The sequence below is a fragment of the Python bivittatus genome, unplaced genomic scaffold (assembly GCF_059951505.1).
Source record: "Python bivittatus isolate LINGU-HERP-01145 unplaced genomic scaffold, Pbiv_v1 ctg000960_np1212, whole genome shotgun sequence".
NCBI classification, from domain to species: Eukaryota; Metazoa; Chordata; class Lepidosauria; order Squamata; family Pythonidae; genus Python; species Python bivittatus.
The window spans coordinates 12,242,434-12,266,307 of record NW_028277124.1 but is presented as its reverse complement, the minus strand read 5'-3'; the positions used below and the strand labels follow the sequence as shown (position 1 = coordinate 12,266,307).

The 23,874-nt window shown below is 38.8% G+C and overlaps 1 protein-coding gene across 1 annotated transcript in view; it reads right to left on the bottom strand.

Moving 5' to 3' along the window:
- Window positions 1-23,874, bottom strand: part of LOC103059310 (ADP-ribosyl cyclase/cyclic ADP-ribose hydrolase 1) — a 42,214-nt gene that overhangs the window by 10,716 nt on the left and 7,624 nt on the right. The window contains exons 2-6 of the mRNA XM_088131492.1: window positions 7,671-7,800; window positions 4,480-4,615; window positions 4,056-4,138; window positions 2,874-2,950; window positions 1,635-1,727 (exon numbers count right to left, since the gene is read on the bottom strand). Coding sequence (XP_087987618.1) covers window positions 1,635-1,727; window positions 2,874-2,950; window positions 4,056-4,138; window positions 4,480-4,615; window positions 7,671-7,800 — 519 coding nt within the window. The remainder of the gene's footprint in view (window positions 1-1,634; window positions 1,728-2,873; window positions 2,951-4,055; window positions 4,139-4,479; window positions 4,616-7,670; window positions 7,801-23,874) is intronic.

The following is a 23,874-nucleotide window of genomic DNA, read 5'->3' as shown; positions in this document are numbered from 1 at the left end:
AGATGTCTGAACAAGGTGTTTCTAGCCTAGTGAATGGAATCAAAAATAAAAGTGATGAAGTGATTTGGGATGAAACTGAAGTAGGGAATGCTGGAAGGAATGTTTTACAGATCTGTAGAGGAATGAGAGTGACATGTCAAAGAGTGGAATGGCTAAAATGAGATCAATGTTAGTGCCCAGAAAATATTGATGAAAAGAAGTTGTAAAAGCCAGGAGTATACTAAAAAAGGTTGCAGGCAGAAATGGTATAACTGGAATAATGTTAAAATACAGATGTAGCCTGTTTTATGGAGTGGTCCTGCAGCTTGCTTAGTGCATGAAGATTGCCTCCATGCTTGATAATCAGAAAAATGCTGTCATTGTTCCCCAGTGCAAAGGGGAAAGCAGCAAGAATGAATGCAAAAACTATAGAGGGATTAGTTTGTTAAGTGGGCTGAGAAGTTGTTGAGAAAAATGACTGTCTGAAAGTGTCCCAGAGGTGATCAAGAGCAAGTGTAGCTTTATAGTGGGCAGGAGTTTGCAGACTCAATTTTTCTTCTAAGCAGGCTGTTGAGCAGGGGTGTCTGCAGAGAGGGGTTCAAAAAGTCAAGATGACAGCCACACCATACAATCAAAGTCCTGCCTCTTTTTTTATATATGTAACATATGCAACATACATAAAAAAGCAGAGCTTCAATCGCACCGTTGTGGTCATCATACCCTTGTAGGGAAGTGAGAGTTGGATATGGCAGGAGAAACAAAAATAAACATGAATACAATGGGAATGGGGTACTCAAGAAACATGCATCCTAAATCCAGAAGGGATGCTGTCAAGAATGAATGGGTGCTGAAGGAACATGGGCTGCCCACAGAAATGGATGAGCAACATGAAAAAGGCATGTTGAGGTGGCTTGGTGAGAGAAAGAGAATGAGAATTGAGTTGCAAAACCAAGATACGGAGGAAGACTGAATGAGTTGAGAGGAAGAAGAAAATGAGAAAGTCATAGTTGGCATGGACGTTTGTGGTGATGGCAAAGGGGGACAAATGATGAAATAAGCATTGCAACATTGTGATGCCAGCTCCATCCTTTGGCACATGTGTTGTGACATTACACACACATGTGTATGAGGTAAAGCTAGTGCTTATAATGGTTGGGTCGAATGAAGGAAATCTAGAGAAAGAGTGAGATGAGAAGTTTAAGAAGAAAATGTCTGCAGCTGTGGTGGAAGGAAGGCTCCTTTGTAAGGTTAGAAAGATATGGGGTGGCCTAGTGGATGTGTTGGGGTCAGTGAGTTGTAGCTATATTTTCTCTTCTTTTTCCTCATCTCTTACCTTCAATTTTGGGGGGTTACTGTTTCTCATCCCCTATTTTCATGATGTTGCTTATGCTAAAATAAAATTATATAGTGGTAGGTATGAATGTATAATTAATAAACACCATTCTTTTTAAATGGTGCCTCAGCTGTAATTCTAAAGACAGATCACCACGATTAAGGAAGAAGGAATCATTTAGGGAAAGAGAAACAAGAAGTCATTTGGATATATATTTTACTTATTTATTTATTAAATTTATATAGCTGCCCATCTCACATATGTTAATCAAAACAGCGGCTATAAAGCAGTGCTATATTCTGTGAAGGCTAACCATACATACCTCTGAGGTCCATCAATGTCATGCATTAGCCAAATCTGCATCTTGGAAACTTTCTCTGGGTTTAAGTTAACAATTTCAACACTGCCAAAAATGCTGAAAGAGCAAAAGCAGAGAAACATATTCAAAAACTTTTCTTGGTTCAACAAATAGATCAGGTCAAAATATTAAAATATAACTCCTTTGTTACTGGATGTACATATATTTATATTTTTCAGAAGAGAAAACAGGCCCTAATTTGATCTTTATGGGTCCTTATACATCCCTACTCTTCAACAGGTGGATCTGTGCACTTGCCATGCTCCACATACAATGGTGGATGAGCTTGTCAGATGCTCGTCAAGTAATTCTCAGCCATAGTGGGCGACCTCACACAGAAAGCTAAGAAGAAAACAAAGGACCCACAATATGGCTTAGCACAATGCATAGAGGAAGTTGCTCAATTTTGGCATTAACAAAATGAACAGAGTGTGGCCCAGAATTTTAAGTGATGTTCCCTGCCTTGTCCTCACCCATGCTTTTCTTCCCTATTAATCATGCTGTGTTGAGTTTTATTGCAAATATTAACACTGGTTTGTTTATTATGAACTCTTTGTATGGTTGTTTGTTTGTATTTGTTTTATTTTGTTTTTTGACACCTTAGAGAAGGAGGGGCTCTCCTTTTTATTTTCAAGCATTTCAGCAGAAGGAACCTACTGGGGCCTGCAAGTCCATGGTGGTTGCTACTGAAGCAAGTGGTGAGCTGAGCTATATTCTCTCTCTCTTTTTCACCCCTCCCCCATATTTTAAATTCCTTCTCTCTCTCCCTTTCTATTTCCTTCCACTTCTTCTTCCTTTCTCTTCCTTCCCAGGGAAAGGACAACTCATTCTTGACAGGCATCTGAACTTACCACTTACCATCAATCAGGCTGAGAGCTGGAGGCTACAGGCAGGTTGCTCATCCCAGCGCCAGAGAAGCCATACCTGGCCCCAGGTATATCTGCAGGGGCATGGTAAAAAAAATCAAGATGGCAGCCACCATGGTGCAATGGAAGCTCTGCCCTTTTTTAATGTGTGTCATGCGTGAGAGGCACATAAAAATGAGCACCACAGTGGCTGCTATCTTTACTTTTTTGACCATACCTTGCTGACACCATCGATGCTAGGTCAGAAGTATCCACAAATAAACGGTGAAAAATGGTGAAGAAAACTCTCTTCATTCATTTTAGAAACATATTAAGCACATGGATGGATAGAAAATACCTGCTTTTTCTGAATGCTCCAGATGCTGTTGATCCATTGAGCATCACTTGTACTGTTCCACATGATGCTTCTGCAAACTAAAACAAGGAGGAACATTACTCCTTACTACCAGCGAATGATCTAAGCGATATTTGGTTAATAATTTGTGTTACCAGAGATACAACAAATGTTTGAATGCCTTATTTCTGCAGCATTAATTTCTGCACCACAATTTCTAAAATATAACAAGACTTACCCACCTACATCAATGCTGTCTGAAAACCATTTCAGTCTATCACAAAATTCATGGAAGAGGAACCCAAACAACTTTAACAGTAATTATAATAATAAAACAAACAAATACACAAAGAAGAGTTAAAAACTCAAAATGGGAGAAAGGGGACATGCTTTAGGAGAGTGAAATTTTTAGCAAAACTGCCCCATTTATTGTTTGTGAGGATGCAAAAATAACAACTTTCCCTCCCCTGCATGGTTGCTGGGTTTCATTTTAGTTCTGTACTTTATATATTTATGGTTCATTAACATTTCTATGCCCTCCGTGCCTGTTGGTTCTGACTGTAACTCAGCTTCAATAGCTTTGTAGTCCCACAGTGTCTGAGACCGGGTCATCTGGGGAGGGGGGCATGTGTCCAAAATATCAAGATGGCAGCTACGTCTGCACAATTGAAGCTCTGCCCCTTTTTTACATACTTCGATGCACGGAGAAAAGGAGCAGAGCTTCAATTGCATGGTTGTGGCTGCCATCTTGACTTTTTGGACCCTCCGGTGGACACCCATCGGCACATCCAGTGCTTTGTACATTCAATTAGCTAGCTTGCAGAGAGGGGGCACTGAAGAAGAATCACAAGCCGAACTGGTGGGAAGTGGAATTATTGCTGTTGGGGTACAGGCATACATGACTCCACTTCTTAATGCAAAATTTCTAATATAGCCCCCAAGCAAGTCTAGCTGGGGACCCTGTGGAACACAAGCCTGTTCATCCCAGCTTTCAGTATCAGCACCTTGAACCCACTGAGAAATTTTAATTTTTCCCTATGAGATAATGAAACTGCCTGGATTTCATGACTAATACTAGTTATCTTCAAGCCTGGTGATTCAGGTTCATTGCATTAAAGCGTATATCACTGAAATGCATTACACACATTTAGTATCAGAGGCTGAGAAGAGATCGACAGAACATACCATCTTGGATGCCAATTTCCAATAGACTGAACTGGGGTTACTTTCACACTCAGTCCATTTCGGGCAGGATTCATAGTTGACTCCTAAAAGAGAGATGTTTGGACATAAATATAACATGGAAAACTTATGAAAGGTGAGATGGGAAGGATTAATATTTAATGTTATTGTCCTTCTATAAATGGCACTCGGGATCCATCAAGGTTCTATTTTCTCCCTCTACTGGAAAAAATGCTTTGTTTAAGACGCATTTATAGACTGAATAAATGCCGTATTTTCACTGACATTTTCCTTGTAAAAATAACCCTTTCAATTTCTTGGGGTCAATTCTGTTTTCAATCCTTCTTCAAGAACCAAATACTATACGATTTCTGCCTCCCACCATCCCTCCAACCCACTGCCTGGGTAAGAATTCTGCTTTTCCTACCTGAATCGAAGGGGTTTCCACACCAGGAAATCCCATCTGCTATGTAGCCTAGCAAAGTATCTTCCAAGGTGAGGAAATCATTATTTATTTTCGTGTAACGATGCACCAGGTCATGCGTTTTGCTCCAGAACAAGGACTGCAAGTAAAAGGAAGGGACATTTTTCATCTTTCAGCATTAACCAAATTATTTTTTTTAATATGCTTGCACTTCTTTTAAAAAACGTTATGCATTGGTGGAACTTTTCCATCATTTGTTTCTGCTCTTTGCTTTTCGGCTTGGAAATTTTAGAATGCGGTAAGTTGTCTTGGAAAAAACTTTCATTGAGGAGCAGCACGTCCACTTTCAAAATAAATAAATAGATGTACAGATAAATATGCTGGATCCATAGCACTTGGATATTTTCTCCCATACATTTCTTCCTAACAATTGCACATATGGTACATTTGACCAGAGATTGCAAAAAAATCTTTACTTATATTCCTGTAAATGCAGGGACAGTGCACTTTTTAGGGGTATATTCAGGATATTTTGCTGCCTGAGCTGAAAATCACTGCTCTTCTGTAGAAGCTGATGATGTAATGCCAGGACACAGATTTCAACAGCTGATAGAAGTGTCTCTGGGGCATGGGCAAGATGGTGGTTGCAATGGTGTAATCAAAGTTACATCTGGTTTTTATGTGTGTCACATAATGCACATAAAAACCAGGCTGAACTTTGATCACACCATCACAGCCACCCACTTGACCTATTTGCCCTATGCTGTAGAGACCCTTTCAGCAGCATTTTCCATCACACGTGGGGGCACTACCCAGCAGGTCAGATGACATATAAAAAAACTCATCCGCCTGGTATCATACCGCTCAAAGAAAGGCCACAGTGCAGCAACTGTGACAACTTATGTGTCATCTCAGCAGAGCACATATTGTAATAAGCCATACTGTGATTCCTTGGGTGTTGGCTTAGCGTGTTGTGTGAACATTTGATTGATTATGTGTCATCAAGTCATTTTTGACTTCTAGAGACCACATAGATTTTCTCCATGACTGAAGCCAATAAGGGTGATTAAAAATGATTTAATGTGTTATGTGGATCTAATCCAATTTTATATAATCCAATTTCAGGTAAACTTTGATTAAACAAACTGTGATTTCACATGATGTGTGGATTTAGCCAATGGGTTACAATGGGCTGACTCCCTTTCCACCCTCCCACTTCCTTGGGGACTATTCCCTACCAAATGATTGTGAGAGGCAATTAAGCAAAATATTAAGCAAAATATACAGACCAGCAATAAGTAAGTATTGAGCCCACCAGAGTGCAAACTCAGAAAGACTGGAAAATGAGAGTGGTGGAAGGGGGGACAAGGTAGAGCTGGGGGTTGCCTATGTAGCCATCTTAACATAGCTAATGATGGAAACCCCTGTATTTGGAAATTCTATCAAGCGTTATAACTCTGAGTAATCTAGAGGACCTCAGCCATTTTATTCTGGAATACAGGCACAGATGAAGGCCAACTGATGTCCTAAGCCCAACCCAACTATGGTGCCCCTCAACGGAAGTGAAACTCTCATGCCTTGAGACAGAAACAAATGTGATATCTGATGACACCTTCAAACCAAAGTTTTAAACTTGAGACACTCACCACTGACTTATTTTCTTGACGTACCAGGGCTTCTGGAACATTGTCAGATAGGCCTTCATTCCATTCTGATCTGTGTGTTCCCAGACCAGCATGCGTAATGTGTGGAAACTGCAGCCCTTTTTAAGGAAGCATCTCTTAGGGAATGGTTTATTAAATATTATCACTAATAAGTCTATTATTAACCTACTTCAATGTTTTTATTTTGCATCTTTTGGTCTATTGCTTACTACATCTTTCTTGATTAGGGTATTTTTTTATTATATGCTCTATCATCTAATTCAATAAATGCTTAATGTTAACCCCTAGGCTATTCACAGAGGGCAAACAAAGGGGGGCGGGGAGAGAGATATCACAAATTCACATAATTTACTTGATGACATCATGCTGGTTGAGACCTCATTGTGGCTTCTAATAGATGCCTATGATGTCATCCTACAATGATAGTACCACCAACAATATAGAACAAAGCTGTAATGTCAGCGTGGTTTCAAGACCCACACATACACACACTCAAACCCAACAGTTAAGGAACAATTCTCCCTGAAAGTTATCCATTGTCTGCTAAATCTTGCTTTTTTCAACTGTTCCCATTTGATGGCAAAAAGAAACTTGCTTTCCATTTTCTTTTAATAAAGAACTTTGGGAAAATTCTTATACCTGGAATCTGGGATCATGTCACTTATCTTGGTTGCAAGGAAGCCAAGAAGGATGTGTGCATGTTATCTCATTCATTGTACAATAATTTATGCAATGAGCTATATCTTCTCTGACATCTCACACCTCTCAAATATAATCCCCAAAGAAGATTGACCGATTTAAAATATGGACAGGTAGGTAGACTGCCTGTCCATATTTCAAATATGGAGAAAGGAATATAAGAGCAGTTTATCCTTGGGCACCTGGCAATTAGAAGGTAAAATAAAAAATACCACCAAAATATTTTGAAGGTTATTCAAAAGCACCTTGAAAATGGATAGTAACACAGAAGTCTTTTTCACAGAAAAAGACATTTCTGTTCTGATGATGGATGGATGGATGGATGGATGGATGGATGGATGGATGGATGGATGAATGGATGGATGGATGGAAAGGGCTGCAGAGGATAAAAAAGAATTCTGCTGCAGAAACAAAAATCAGTACAACTGTTATGGTGTTTGATCTTTTCAACCTCTTACACAAATAAAATTAAGGAGTCTAGTATAAAATGGAATAGCAAGATGGGGAGCTGAACCACTCATCTGCAATAATGAAACCAACTTCTCACACAACGGACCATTTTTGAGAACCAGTTAACATCTTCTGGGTAATGACATCATGATGTAAATGTTGCAAATAACTTATGTAACAACTTTATGATGCTAACAATATAAATCATTCTGATAATGTACTTTCACGTTTAACATATGCTTGTGAATAATGGACAGCTCCTCCCCTTAACTAGTCCTTGAAAGGCAAAAAAAAAATCTACTGTCTTTTTCTGAAGAAGCCAAGGCAAACTGGGAACCCCAGACGCGGCCCTTGCTCTGGAAGTCAACTGGCACAACAAACCTTGTTGCACGGGATGGACTGTCTTGCCATTTCCATTAAAGGCTGATAATCTTCTTCCGTCATGCTGCACGGATCCTTGTACACAAAAGCCTGTTCAAATAGTTCCCAAACTTTGAGGCAATCCTTATTTCTACAGAAAGAGACAAACATGGAGATTTAAAAAAAAAAAAAGGCTACAATTCGGCTTCAGTGTTGTTAAATCACAATGGTATCAAATGGCAGGTCTGTGTAGAAGATACATGATTGAGGACCCATTCTTATTCTGATCATCATTGTTGTCATCATCGTCATCATCATCATCATCATCATCATCATTTGTGAGGCCTCTGAAGTTTTATTTCAAAAACATGCTTCACCTTTGGAATGTGTCAGGATGCAAATATAGAATCTGTCAGCAGTTTATTAAAGCAGCTGCATCTTTGCCTGCTATCACACAGCTTTTCTCTGTAGCTACTCCATGATCCCAGGAATCAAAACAATCAAAACTATATGATAAGAGAAGTTCTGTGTCAAATTCTCCCTCCCTCTATAAAATGTCAGGATCCACCAACATCCTGATGTCATTATCCTGGGCATCTTCTTGCACTTCAGAGAGCTTTATTGGAAGTACCAGTATAGGTGGGACAGCAAGACTGAAATAACTTTTGTAAAGTATCCAGAAGGAGAACTGCAGATGGTTTACTCTTTAAGATAAAAGCAACAGCTAATTCTGAATAGACTAACATTTTTTACTCTTAATGGCCCAGTACTAAATGGTCTTAATGGAGAGTATGTCCTAGGCTATATAATTGTCTCTTGAAGTCTGCTCAGTGTCGCAGTTTGAGAGGGTCTGGCTTCACACAAGGACAATGAAATATCCCTAAGTTCGAGAAACCACAGTAACTAGTTAAGAACTGACACTTTGCAGATTTGACAAAACAAGATAAGTTGTTTTACTGCAGACAACAGAAATCATGCCCTAGATATACCAGCCTCAAGGTTTAAATCCTAAGTCTCTTTCCCCTTCTCTTTTCGTTAACAAACTTTGGGCCATTTGTCACCCAACCTTGAGACTAGGAGGCACCTGCTCACTGTCTATACAATGGTTCTGTCTGGCCTGAGCACCACAAGTTCCTGTCTTGACAATTTCAGCCCTTACAGAGATAATCAATTTGGTAGTGTCTGCAGGATCATGGTGTTGTCACTGAAACCTTTTGCAAGAAATTACGGGTGGAAACCTCAGAGAGAAGTCAGCCTCTTGGACTTTACCCCACAAAAGCAATGAAATTAAGTACTGTCTTTAGAAAGACCAAAGTTATGGTGCTTGCCAAAGGTCTGTCTCTCATAAACACTAGAACTATTGATACACTTAACACCCAAAGAAGTGTCACAGCTCTCCCCAAATTCTTTGTCTTTAAGGAAGGGGATTACATACCTGCAGCCATTAATATATTAGAGGTCAAGGATTTGGCTCAAATGTTGTAGGGCCCTCAGATTTGCCTAGCCTGCAGTTTTGCAAAACAGAAAAGAATACAATTTAAATGTCTTTGTCACATGAAGTAGCCCATTGTATAATGGCTTTCTCCATTCTGCAGATTTAAGGAGGCTGGGTTGGAGATCTGGGTGGAGAAATTCTCATGAGATGCGGCTATCTCCAGATGGAGAAAGGGCCAAGTGGGGAAGTCCCAGTGTGTCCCTCAGGCTGGTATCAGACATTACAAAGAAAAAAGTCCACGTTGTGTCCTTTAGCTGCATGATGTGGCCTCTTCAGAACTGATCAGTGAGTGAACTCTTGTTTGCACGACCACTATTAATTATACAGATATGACGCAGAACAGTGTGCCCATCTGGGGAGAGAGACCACAGAAATCCAATAAGACAGAGGTATTGTGACAGGTTCTCATATTCAAAAACTGAATAACAGCAGTCAATGTATCCATCAAGATATATGCAGCAGGTTTGCAAAAACATCTCTGGGTGGGTTTAATGCCTTCTTCAGTAACAGTGTAAGAACCTGTTGCTTAGCTCACTAGTTATCCTCATTCACACACATATGAAGTCTGCCTTCCCGTATCAACAACTTATGCTAAGAGCCCAGAGACAGGTGACAGGGGAAGATGGTTGAGATAGGGTCAGAGAAAAGAGTGGTTTAAAAGAAGTCTCTCAACACAGGTGTGCAGGAACCCACCATAAGAGCAAGTTTGGTAGTGCTGATGGCTACCAAGGTAAGCAAAGCAAAAGGAGTGAGAAGAGAACACAACTGACTGTCTGGGGGAGAGAGGAGCCGGCAGAGAATTCTCTCATCCTAACAGAGCAGGAAATGGTACATCCAAGGCCCACCCAAGCCATCCCTGCAGATCTGATCTTGGGAGTTTCAGCTTTGTCCATAATCGTTGTTGGGATCTTAGGGTTTTCATTTTCTTCTGTTGGGACACATTGCCACTTTTGTAATGGCTTTAGGTTCTTTGTCCTTCAGCCATAATCATTTGTTTGATCCTTTAGTTGGTTTGATCTGCATCTGACATCATTTTTCTGCACTGGAGCTGTCAGTTGATGCAATGTTCTTTGTTATATGACCTTGGCCTTCTGCTCAAGAGTGTGCAAGGGATACCATGGGTATATTTCTCTAGTTACACATTCAGAAGCATATCCTGAAGGTTTTATTGTTCTTGTTTCAACATGTTTTTCATTATTTGTACATATGTTTCCTCTAATCCACTGGCTTGTAGGAAACATGGCTTGGTGCTTGTAATCTTAAATCTCGATTCCTTGGCAAATGCTCTGTTGAACTTCATATAATGAAGTCCATTAGACGTAAATGATTTGCTAAGCTAGCATGAACTTCAGGTGATTGATCACTGTGCTCTATACAGTGTCTTTTAGCTGTATGATTTCTAGATTCAGTATCTACTGTAGTAGTTTACAAAGAACAGATAATTTGCCTGACCTTGTGCAAACAATTTCTGTTTCTAGTTTTTGCCATGATCTTTCTACAAGATAATTTACTTTCATACATTCTGCTGGATTTGACTTCAGATATTCTAAGTATATAGAACATTTTGTAACCTTACATATTATCAGGGAACTCATTTGTAGTTAATCCATGCTTTTTTTCAGTGCACAGTATCAAAAGAACCTATGTGTTTTTCTGCAACATATTAGGTCTTAATTTCTGCGACATTATTATCCTGTTCCTTTAAATGCCTATACTTACATGTTCCTAATATTCTACTATTCTGTTATTTTTATTGGCATGTCTTTTCTGATTTATGGCCATCTTCTTTTTACTGCTGCACATTTCTGCAGTCTTGTAACAAAGGAGGCCAACATTTTTGGATTTTCTGTTCTGCCTGGCACTGCAGGAGACATGGTTGGAGATGTCATAAGAACACTTGAATGAGCTGGCCTGACCTTGGGGAAGGTTTTTTTTGCTGGGCTAGAGTTAAAAGCACTGAATTTGCCATCTTAATCCCTCTCCCTATGTTAGTAATTACTGTTAAAACCCTACATTTTATCAGTGCTCCTATAGAAGAGCATTCTTTCGGTTTCCACCTTAGTGTAATAAGAGAAAGGGATAGTCCCTGGTCAGGTCCAGATTGTAAACTGCCTCTCCTGCTCACAAAGATTGTGTGGCCCTTTCCTCTCTGTCTTCTACTGTCTGCTGAAGACTTATTGTTCTAGCAAAGTTTTGGCCTTGCTGGCTAGATATTTTCTGTTTTGTTTTGTTTTTAATTCTGTTTTGCCCATCTCTCCATTCTACGTAGTATTTTATTTATAGGGTAGAGAAATATTTTATCGTATATTATGATGTTGATTTTTATATCATTACCATCTTCAAGAAGCCTTGTATTTTCAGAATTAGGAAGAATAAAAACTTACAGATTACAGATTGAGCTCCTTCTTGCGTACAAATCTTTCATTTAAAGTGAAATACTGACACCAAATGATGGGGGAAAAGACTAAAAAAATTAAAACAAATCAGTTAAACCTGGCAGTTGTAAGAAAAAGATAGCTTTTAATTCTATGAAAACCATGTTTTTGAGGGTAGGAACAAGCAAGAATTCCTCGATCCAACCAGCCTCTGGCATGTTGGTGTTTGTTTGAGACATAGTTCCTTTTCTTTGTTATGATTTGCTTCACCCAATCTGGGTTTTATGGTGGTTTAATGGTTAGTCTCAGTTCCCATTTCCATCCAGTCAGCAAGATCAGTGTAATTACTTCTTATCCTATTTCCTGACAAGGGACAAATTGTGTCTTCTAGAGCAATTCAGCCATGGTTGTGATGATGTAACAATAACAAGAAACCCTCTAAATCATCAGTGAGGAAGTGGTTAGAGTGATTATGAAAGGGAGAATTAGATATGGCACCTTGAGATCTTTGGAGGGCACCAAGGACAGACAGATCAAACTTGCTTTATTTTTCTAATTAGTCATGAGTTGCCTAGGGCCTTGCAGTTTGAATAAAATGATCTTGTCTTAATAGGGAAATAAAACTAGTTGTTTCCAATCCACTTGATAAAAGTTTTGCTTATGCAATATATTTCTAAATAGTTGTCTTCTTTGGATTCAGTCTATGTGCATGATATTTTATTATTAATAATAATATTAATATTATTATATCCGCTTTTTCTTTGAACAGCTCAAAGCAGCATACCTAATGTTCTCCTTCCTGGCTTCCCCACAACAACAGCCTGTGAGGCGGGCTGGGCCACTCTGCTGGCTTTTAACACACTACCAAGATATTTTAGCTTCAGATGGGAGGAATGGCAGGGAAGTTGTGGGTCACGACAGAAGTTTTGAGAAAGGGCAGAGGAAATCAGGGATTGGGTGGGCAGGCAGGTCACCTGAGTCCAAGAACAGCAGGGTTGGTGCACCGGCCAAGCAGAGGGTGGCAAGGAAGAATAAAAGGAGGATGGATTCCAAGAACTATGATGCTCATAGTTTGCAAGACAGCTGAAGGATGAATTCTATCCCATTTTTTTAAAAAACAGTGAATTTGCCTCTCTTAGCAGCAGCCAGGAGTGTCTGTGGGATGTGGTCAAAAAAGTCAGGAAGGCAGCTGTAATGATGTGATTGAAGCTCTGCCCATTTTTTAATTTCTGCCACCATCTTGATTTTTCTTTCTTTTTAACCACAGCCCGCAGACACCTTTGACAGCAGCAAATGTGCCACAAGGCACATTTTTGCCAACAAAGCTTGAATGCCCTGGAAACTAAACAAAGAGTAAACTACTTACCATCCTGCCTTCTACTAAGCTATACAGGAACATTTCTCCTGCCCCTATGCAGGAACCCAAATGGTAGTTATGAGGCCCTGGCCTTTGCAGGATGGTGGCTGCCCCTTGGAATCTGAGACCACATAGGGGCCCTTTGCTACAAGTGTCTACACCATGCATAAGATGGACTCATCATACAGAACCCCCTTACCAGAAGGGAAGGTCACTGTATGACTTACAAGCCCTCTAAACTGACCTTTGTATTTTTATCCTAGGCAGATGCAACAAAGCATGTGGCCCAAGTAGGACTAAGGAATATTCCATATAATTTCATTTATTTATTTATTACATTTATATCCTACTGCAATCATAAAAAGAGTCTCAGGTCCTCACAACATGTAACAAAGCAAGATATAATAATAACAATCAAAAGTAGAAAGACCTACAACCTGAACAGCATCTCGAATGACGCCCCAAACACCCTCTGGAAAAGCTCCATTTTCAGCTGCTTCCACTCCCATGGAAAGATGTGGTCCTGTAGGTAACCCAGTGGCCATCATGGGCTTTAGGGGCTGAAATCAGCCGCTTAAATTGCAGGGGCCACCAGGGAGGTGAATCCATCAGCGCCCAACACCTAACCAACTGAAACTTCCAACTGGCCTTGAAAGGCACATACTCTGCTCTGCTTCATACCAGCTTCCCACTTAATTTATAGTAATTTATAAAAAATGAATTAGATCAGGTCAAGAGCCTGGGGGGTGCCAAGGAAGTTGAGGACCTCAGGATTAAGACCAAGGAACAGGAAGTGAAAAGGACACGGTCCTTTTGGCATGCAGCCACTTGAGATTTCAATGTGTCCTGAAATCCTTCATGAATTAATGAGGCTGAGAAGAGACTCTTTTTCACAGTGTTGTGCTCTTTCATCAATGTAGAAAATACACAGTAAACCACAACACAGACAAACTTTATAAATAAATGCGTATCACAGAATCTGGCTACTACTGGTCAATCTGTAAGCAATATGGCCACCATCTTAGATTGTGTCAGCAAATACACCACCATCATCAGTAATCACATTATTAGGTTCCATGTGTTTGACAATCTCATTACATATCCTTTACTTATTGCAGAGAAAAGGAATTCTTCAAGAGGGTTCTGTGTTACAGCATAGGATATGTTCAAATGCAGTACCTGAAGCTACTCGCCATAGATGCTCTAGAGTAATCATACCATTTTTGCAAGGAATGTTCCAGCCACAAAGCATTGCAGCTTTTATTGGTGATGCAAGTGATTATAAAGCAAATAACTTGCTTTCAGCCACATATTTCTCATACGTTACTAAGGAGGAATTAGGAATTGCATCAGTACAGTCCAAAATGACAAAAAAGAAAAAGAAGCATGAATTGCAAAAAAAAATCCCAGATGTAGCTGTGTACGTGCAGCTTACGGCAGACTTGACTACTATGCAATGTGTGCACGTCCATCAGCTTGACACTTGCACGTGGCCCTTCCTCGTAGGTCTAAGCACTGGCCTGTTCTCTTCAGTTCCCTGAATAAGCATTCCAGACACAGGGAAATCTCAATACTGCAGGCTTCACATGCGATGGACCCAGTTTCCAGCTGTTGCCATTCAATTCAATCCTTTGTATGCAAAGTCAGTTGACATCAGTTTACACAAAGGACTTCACTGCTGTACTCAAAGGATGTAAATTGCCACCATGACGCATTTTGTATTTAATGGACTTTTGTGAATCCCTGTCTGCCTGATTAGTCTATTAAAATGAGGTTACCTCATTATTCCCAGCTTGGCCTGTGGTGGAGCTTCTCCTAAACTTTGTCTTCTAATTGTTGGACTACAAACCCCATCAATCTCAGCCAGGGGATGATGTTGTTGTTGTTGGTCGCACAGTCAGCCAGATGTTTAGACTGGATTTGGCATTTTTATCCACCTATCAAGTCTTTCCCAAGGATGATGATGATGATGAAGAATTTATTTTCATCATATTTATATAGCTTTATCATGCTAACAGGAGGGATGGGATTTGTAGCCTCACTCATTTAGACTACAACAAATGGCCTTTGTGGAACACAAGGCCCCCATAAAATAACTGTCATCACAGTTTTGGCTAATCCATTGATTAGCATTAAAGCTATTTCTGAATGAAACAAATCTCATCTGACTTACTAATGCTTTACCATTTCTTCCTTTTAGATTATGTCTGTATGTTGTACATAGATGGTCATCCTCCCTTGTCCCTAGCCATGGGGACAAACATGCCCTACTAACTGCCTTTTTTTGCTGAGACCTCAAGACATGGCCTTCATTTCACCCCCAGTGCATAACTAAGGCAGCTTAGAGTTGTCTTTAGCTGTTCTGGCTTGAAAGCGGTACTTTCCCACTTCTCCCAACACAATGCTTGCCGCAGATGCATCTCCAACATGCTTCATCAGTGATGTGGTTGGTGATGAGAAGCTTCAGGCTGCTGCAGGGGCAGCCTCTCCTCTGGCCTCTGCGCACTGCTCGCCACAGATGCTTTGGCTGAAGCTGCAGCAGAGACCAGGCACCTGGCTTCCGGAAGACCTGCAGGTGGTCTCAAGTGGGCTCTTTATAAACATGGGTTTAAGCGCTCTGCTGAAAGAATACAGTTCAACCATATATCTACCATCTTGTGAGAGGGACATAGCAAGGTAGCTGAGAAAATCTGAACAGAAACTATGGAGATTGGCTAAAGAAAACCTTTAATAAATTATGCTGTCCTTTTATCCAGATTATTATTAATTTGATTTAAATCCCATTTTTCTACCCAGATCCACAAAACCCATCCCCATGCTTTGTACTAACCCAGTCACATAAACTATAGCGTGTCCATACACACACACACAAAAGGAGATTCTCTTTCATGGAACATATTGCATCCCTCCACTTGAGGATTTAGAAGATCTGAAAACTAGAAAAGTCTTTTTAAATGGCTCATCTTGAAATCCCACAAAAAGAGCTCTTCAGTTTTAAGGCATCACTATTTTTTTTCCAAAGCTATGAGGATATTTATGAAAGTAAACATTAAACATTGTATTTAACATAATTAAGTAGCATATATTGATATAACATGTTTACAATGTGAGAGCATTAGTTAGTTGGAAAAGCCACATGAGTTTTATCACCATGAAAGAAACATATGCCAGGCAGGAGCACAGGCTGCAGTTTAAGATAAATAATCTGCTGTTGTAAGGAATGCTGGTTGATTCATACAGGCAAATAAATCTCCCATAAGATCATCATTTTAACTGCCCATCTACTGTGCTGCTGTGTCAAGTTGCTTTTTTAAAAAGAAAGCAAAAATCTGGCAAGTTTAGGCACGGCTCCAGGATCATGAAGGAACGAGTGCTGGTTTGAAAATAAAATTGTTTTAGGTTTCCTTTCATTGTGCAAACCCAAATTTCCTTATCTGCAGCTTTCCCTACCCATCAACAGAGAGCGATGAGAAAGAGTGGGAGGGAATGTTGCAAAATATTGATACAATTTCCTTATTAACACTAGGTTCACACACCATTTTTAAGGCATGGTATACATAACTGTGGTTTGCTGGCTAAGTTCACATACTACATGAAATCAGAACAAAAAGGAACCAGAGGTTCCAGTAGCTCTGGATCAAAGAAGAGGAGCCTGTTAGGAGTCATGAAGTCAGGTGCATCATGATGTCATTGTGCAAATGCATTCTTTTTGTGCAATGATGACACACGTGACATCATGTGCCAATCAAATGCAAAAAAAGATTATAGTTTTTAAAAGTAATATGTATTCATGGAGAAAATCAATCTATGTGGTTGCTAAGAGTCAACATTGACTTAATGGCACATAACCGATCAATCAATTAATCAATCAAATACACATCTTGGGGAAAAAACATTTGCTCTTTTTCTCTTCTCCCCTTTTTTCCTTATGCAGTGCAAGAATATTGAAGCGTCTGCCTCTCTATCTCAACAGAATAGAGACTGCATTCAACTGAGAAGGATTGAAGAGAAATAAGGCTGTGGCATTTTTGATGCTGTATCTTGCCTTCCCTGTATTTTAAGATAGGAACCCAAAGTATTCCAAGTCTAGATATCTTTCCTATCCTGAATGTTTTCTTGCAACTAACTCATAAATCCTTTGTGTAAAGAAAGCGAAGAAAGATTCATCACTTGTGAATCACCCTGGCAGTGGTTCATGGAGGTTCACCAGGAGAATACCAAGTGGAACTAAACATTCAGTGCCAGAAGACATTGTGTTGGCCATCAGCCTAGGCAGCTCAAAAGGGGAGTAAGCAGTCATGTTGGGCAAGGACAAGGTACTAGTGATAATATTATTATTTCTCATTGGCCCTGAAGAATCAGTCTTTTGTCTGATTCAGCAAGGTTCTCTTTTGTTCTTAAGCAGGGTTAGAAAGGCTGTGGTCCTGTTCTTTGTTTCCACCAGTTAGTATCTTTAGAAAGGAGAATGTACTTTGCAGTTTCAAATAATTTATCCAAGCCATTCTTAGTCCCAAACACACAATTTCCTTGTAGGAGCACTGAACTAGACTTATATCACTTTTATAGGTATTTGAAATTAAAGACTTATATGTTGGCTTAATGGCTCTTACAGTCAGATTTAGACTATGGATTTCTAGTTCTGCTGGTAAGGAAAAAGTTGAAGAGGGCAAGATCTCTGCTTTTCAATCAGCTGAAAAGATACAGTATGAAGGGGTTGTTCTGCCCCCATTGCCTCTTTGCACATCATTCAGACCCTTTAAACTATTTTATCTAGCATCGACTGCCCCATGTATAGGATGCTTGTGACCAATCAAATTTAAATCCCAGGGACTTAAATCTACTGGCAATTAGTCAAGCCTTGGGACTTCTCAGAGTGCCCAACTGGTACGAGATACCCTGAGGATCCTCCATTACCAGGATGTGATCATTAGGACCCAAAGTTGTCTATGTCAGCTAAGCCATAAGATCTTTTTACCTGGTTGGTCTATACATTTTCTTGCAATCTGCCCAGCATTTCATTATCTGCTCTTTCTTTTTTTAATCAGGTACAGCTTAAATTGACAGAATCTTTCATCTGCTTTTCAAGCCTTCAGCTTGAACTTGCTGTAAACAATAAATTTTGGACTTTTAGCAAATACTTATTAATTAAATTGCTACGGCCACCCATTTATTCAGTGAAAATCTGGATGGCAAACAGAATAAAAACACAATCAATCCATAGCCACCCCCCAAAAAAAACCCCAATTTAAACTCCCACTCCCCAAAAATCACAGATTCTATACCCAAACCCCATGTGTATATACCCAAACCAGAACCTCCCTAACCAACATCCTGGCCCAAGGCCTGGAGACCAGATCTTCACAGCCTTCTAAAAGGTCACTAGGGTTAGAGGACAATATTTCTGGGGTAGGGAGTCTGTTCCATAGACAGAGAGAAGATAATGCTGTCTGAATAGCAGACTTCAGATCTATATTTTCATGAGAAACCAGCAGCCTGGTGGCCACTCACATGAAGCCACCAGATGTTATCTCAATGATGGAAGAAAATGTTTTTTGACATGTTTCTCCAGTCCTTTGCCTCTCCTTGGGAAAGGATGACTTCTTGCCATGTCCCTTTCTCTGGAAAACCACTTGCAAATTATTTGGGGGATGGGATCAATGTGGCCTTGAATAACCTTCCATTTGCAATGGTTGGCCAGTCTAAAAGCAGTGCACATCAGCCTATCTTCCAAAAACAACTATCTTGTTAAGAGGTGATAAAATGACTACTTAAGAAACTAAGGAAACATTGCTATTAGTAGTTGTGTCTGACAGAAAGTTGATTTTTCTCAGGTTTTATTTTAACTATTTGTAAAGGCAAGTTGGTTGGCAATGTAGATTATGTGTGTTTCTAAGTCCAAATCTATTCTAATACCTCTGGAGTATTTACCAAACTTTTTCCTGACTCAGGTGTTTGAATTAAACTCAGTCTCAGTAGAGTGATATCCAAATTTCTAAAGGAAAATTATCTGCAAATGTCCATGCCATCTTGTTGCTATATGTTCACGTTCAAAGAGTTACCACCCAATAGAGACGGTGAATTCATATGTTGTATTAAGACCTGGTTTCTTGACTGAAGCACAACGGGCTGGGCTGTCATATTATACATAAAAGCATACATTGTGGTTTACAGGTCATAATGGCTAGCTTAACATTATATTCTAAGCCAAAACAAAATAAACAACATAAATTAATTATTTCTTCATTGATGTATGAACCAGTCAGTAAGTCTAAAGTATTTCTCCTGTCACCTTTTACAAATGGCTGTTAGGAGTAAGAATTTGCTTAGTAATAAAACTCAAATTGGAGTCTCCTAGCTTTAGCCAAGCTATACAATCAAATATTCATAAATTCCACTGTAAAGAATACAACGGGATCTAGCCACCACTTTTTTTCCTTTTCTTGTCTTTTTAAAAATATTTTTGGTTTGTTTATTTTAATAAGTATTTAACAACACAATCCAAAGATAAAGTTTTTAAAAGGTAAGAATAATAAAAAATAATATTGAGTTAGTACTCTATATAGGTATCTTATATCAGTTTCAGATTGCAGAACATGGTTAAAATTTTGTCAGGATGCACAACAAAAGCCAGTATAGTTTGAGTCAAAAGTCAAAATAAGGAATTCACAAGAATTTTTGTCTAATCTAAGAGTTCTAACCTTATTTACTCAATCAAACAAAAGCTTAGATGTTAAAGTCTTACATTAAGAGAAACCCAAATTTTGGACACAGTACAAACTCATGTATCGAATTATAATCCAGGAATGGTTTCCAAATTAAATTACATTCTGTATAAGACTTATTATTAAATAATAGTAATATAATAATTAATAATACATACTTCCACAGATTAATTTGCCATTCTTCTATAGGAGGATTTACAAACATTCTTTTCAGTCTCTCTGATACCCCCAACTGATCTCCGTCGTTTTTTATTCCCCTCATGTTTTCCCAAACATCTCTTTCTTTTTGCCCTATGTAAATATCTCGCTGCAGTTGTTCCTATTTTGGTAAGTGGGGGACAAGAAAAAATGAGAGAAATGTCTTCCATCCGATGTCAGTGGGATATGTCTCACACACGCATGCAAGCACATACACACACACACACACAGAGAGAGAGAGAGAGAGAGATTTCTTCTAGAATATCTTCAAAACATAAACATGGTAAAATCCAGAATCTAGAAGGTTTGCTACTTGCTCCTGTTGACTGCAGAAACTGGCTTTCAGAAATGAAGGTAGCTCAACATAGGCGTAGTGTGCTAAAGTCTGTTAGCATAATACTCATACTGAATTTTAAATACAAACCATTATTAAAACAATGAAAAAGGTATTTGTGTAACTTAAAAAGCAAGTGACTCAGTAGTATGTTTTGGCTCAACAAAATCTTCTGCAGAGTCTAGACATACTTGAAATGCTGAATGTTACACAGAGAAAAACAAGATGGAGAAGGTCAGAAGGACTAAAGGAACTTGGCTAAGAATTTGTGGCTCAGAGTCTTTAGCATCTGAAGCAAAGTCAGAAAATAGAACAAAGAAGCCTTTTTCTCTACACAAACACTGCCTTTGAATTATTCCAGAGCATGTGGTATTGACCTTCCCCTGGACTTGAAAAATAAAGGAAAATAATGAAAGGAGAATGGAGATACGTGGATGGATCATGTGACATTCCTCCTGTAATGCTGGTGTGTGAAGATATTGCAACTGCTAGACCTAAAAAATGTTTAAGTATTAAAAATAGAGCATCTTGATGATGCTGAAGTTCAGCAAGGTCATGTTTTGTGACCAAAAAGCTTCAGAGATCATGGTGATCTTGTGTTCTCTTCACATAAATTAGTTTCCTTAGAATTACTTATGCTTGAAGAACAGTTTTCAGAATATTAATGTTACAAAACATGCCATGATATGTAAAGTTCACATAGTCTTTTCAAGTGTTTAAAATACTCTATGCATTTTGCATAGCAATGCTACAAGATTAGTTAATAATTATGTCACATTACAGGGCTAATGGTGAGAAAATGATGAATTCGTCATAGAAGTGGGATTCAGACTGGAGGCAGCAGGTGGATCGTTTGGTCTACAGAATCTACTCCAACGTTTAGAGTTATAAAAAGGCACAAATGGAATGATATATTTAGTTAAAATCAAACCAGTGGTAAAAATTGATAGTCATAAATGCCAGTGGAAAAAAACTTTTTAGTTATTGTTAAAATAACTGCATAAAAATGTCTGCAACTGGCCAAGCCAGCATTAGATAGTCTTTCCTGCAGAGAGATGTGATTGCTGTCAAAGTTAAGGAGGGAGTTGGACCAGAAGACCCTCAGGCTCGCTTCCAGCCTATGACTCCCCCTCGTGGGACTATTGGATATGGGAGGCAGTGCCTTTTGTGGGGATCCCTTTTAATAGCACACAGAGCTACCAAGAGCTAGAAGTTACTGGCTTAAAGGTAAGGAAAGCAACATAATCATTATTGGCTCTTGTCAAAAACTTAAGGCTTAGAAGAGAGTTGTGCAGGGTGGAGGCAACCACTGAAAATGTGCAGTTTTTTAAAAAAAAATTGCAATTCATACAAAGATATATTACAAATACTCAGCCTTGCATTCTCCACATCATTAACCCCGAATTAAAAATAATACAATGGAAAATGAGATAAGGTAATTGAATGCAGAAATTCAGATTGTAGAGAGCTCCAGCTGTGATCTGATCTGCAGCCTCTCATTCATTGTCCTTGACTTCCAGTTTAAAGGTGTGTGAAGTTCATTACCTTCCAGTACTAACAAAAACAACAACAACAATGTGATGATCATTCAAGCCCATCATATCCCATTCACAGAGGTCAGTATCACATTATTTCCTGTATTTATGGCATGTACCAAAAAAAAAAAAAGTATTAATTTCAAGGATGAGCCAAGAACAGTTTATTCTACCTAGATCTGTATAGCTGCAATCACCAGTCAACAGACTGAACCAATGCATGTTTATTCAGCCTTTACTCCAAGCTGACAAGATGACTGTAGCACAAGAGGACTGTAGGTCAGTAAAATGCAAAAGAAAAAGTAAATTATTTTATGTGCCCAGGGCAGCTTTTCTAGCTTTTCCAGTGTTGTAAACATGAGGTTTTCAGTGAAACCAGTGAATTTGAGCCAAATTATATTAAATTTACCTCATTTTTAAGACTTCCTTAAGTTATCAGTTATCTTATCCAGCAAGAGACTGACTCAATTTCCAGATTACTCATCACACATCCATATTACTGCTCTCTTCTTCTTTTTCTTCACATCTCATCCCATCCTATCTCTTGATCCTCTTTGATGTTCTTCCAGTTTGGAATTACCTACCTAGTTATTCACTGAACACAAGAGGCTAATTACTGTAATGATCAAATCATAATGTAATTATTAGAAACCAGAGGTGTCCTGGGGGATGAAAAGGTCAAGATGGTAGCTGCAACTACGTGATCAAAGCCCCACCTCTTTTCACATATACCCATAAAAAGGGGTGGGACTTTGATCACACAACTGGGGTGCCATTTTGGCTTTTTTGGCACCCCATGCAGTCACCTCTTGGCATGCCTGTTTTACAAAAGCTTTTCTTCTCTATTTAAGTATAAACCTGCTTATTGCACTGTTACAAATATATTAATGTATCAATGCTAATTTTATTCTGATTATAAGGTTTTAAGTGAAAGGGATCAAATCTAAAAACACTCCCATGTTTTTCTCATGAGAATATGCAGTACAGTATGGCGAGGCTCTGTAAAAATTGTAGGCTGAGAATTTTTCTATCATGCAATGGAAAAAGTTATTGTTTTTGTTTATAGCTGATTCTGTATAAGCATAATTTTTTAGTTTAATATCTCAACTGAATACTTAACCTAACAAATATACATTCATTTGGAATTTTAGATTAGCAATTTCAAAACCAGACTCCTCAAGACGGATTTGTAATTTTTATATATCAACACCCTTGTCATCCTGTACAATTGTTTTTAAACAGAGGGATAAGGTCATGATTAACTTATCCAGAGTCAATAAATTAGTTATGGAAACCACATTCACTGTTAATATAGTCACTCTGATCAGTGATAGGGCTACATTGGCCAAGTTAAAACTATCACATTCCAAGTCAGAGGTCTGACAAATCCACTTTTTTTGGGGGGGTGGGGGAGAGAACTGCTAAAAATCAGTGGTATAATTTCTTGCCAGTCTGAGGTAGGAAACACAGAAACCTGAATATAACCTAGGCTTAACCCAATTTTAAGAAACAAAGAGAAATTTCAACCTCTTGGAATCAGAAAATCTTATATATCCCTATTAACTCTTTACCTGCTCTAATTACAAAAAGATTACATGTAATTTATTATTCTTTTAGCAGGAATATGAGTATGAGGGCCACATGGTACAATATTGTTAGAGTGCATATTCACTAGAGCACACTATAAAACACTTGTGGTTGAGTTTCAAGAGGATGTGGTTTGCCCAGCAGACGTCTGACAGCAGGTAGAAAAGTTGTACTTTGAAAAGGGGAAAAGGACTGGTTTTGAGGTATTCAGAAACCATCGAGTGACCTTGTTATGAGACCACCTATGAGCCTAGTGTAACCAAAAGCTAATTAACATAGTAAAATGCACACACTTAAGGTGGAAATTTTAGAAAACATAGAACATACTAAGCTTATTATGGGATGTTAGTATGTAACATGGAATCAAGTGTGTCTATGCAACAATGTAACCAATCACGTTTTTTTACATGCCTACTTCCCTATTTTTGAAAAGTATAAAGATTGATGTAAAACTTTGTTCAAGGTTCCTCTCCTTGGAGAGACAGAACCCTTTTTGCTGAAGCGCTTCAATAAAAAGAATAAAAGGATTCCCCGACTTGGTGTGTTGATTGGAACTTGCATACTGGATAGACGAACCTGCCACTCTTCTGTGGCCAACAATTAAGCATGTGTGATTAAGCAG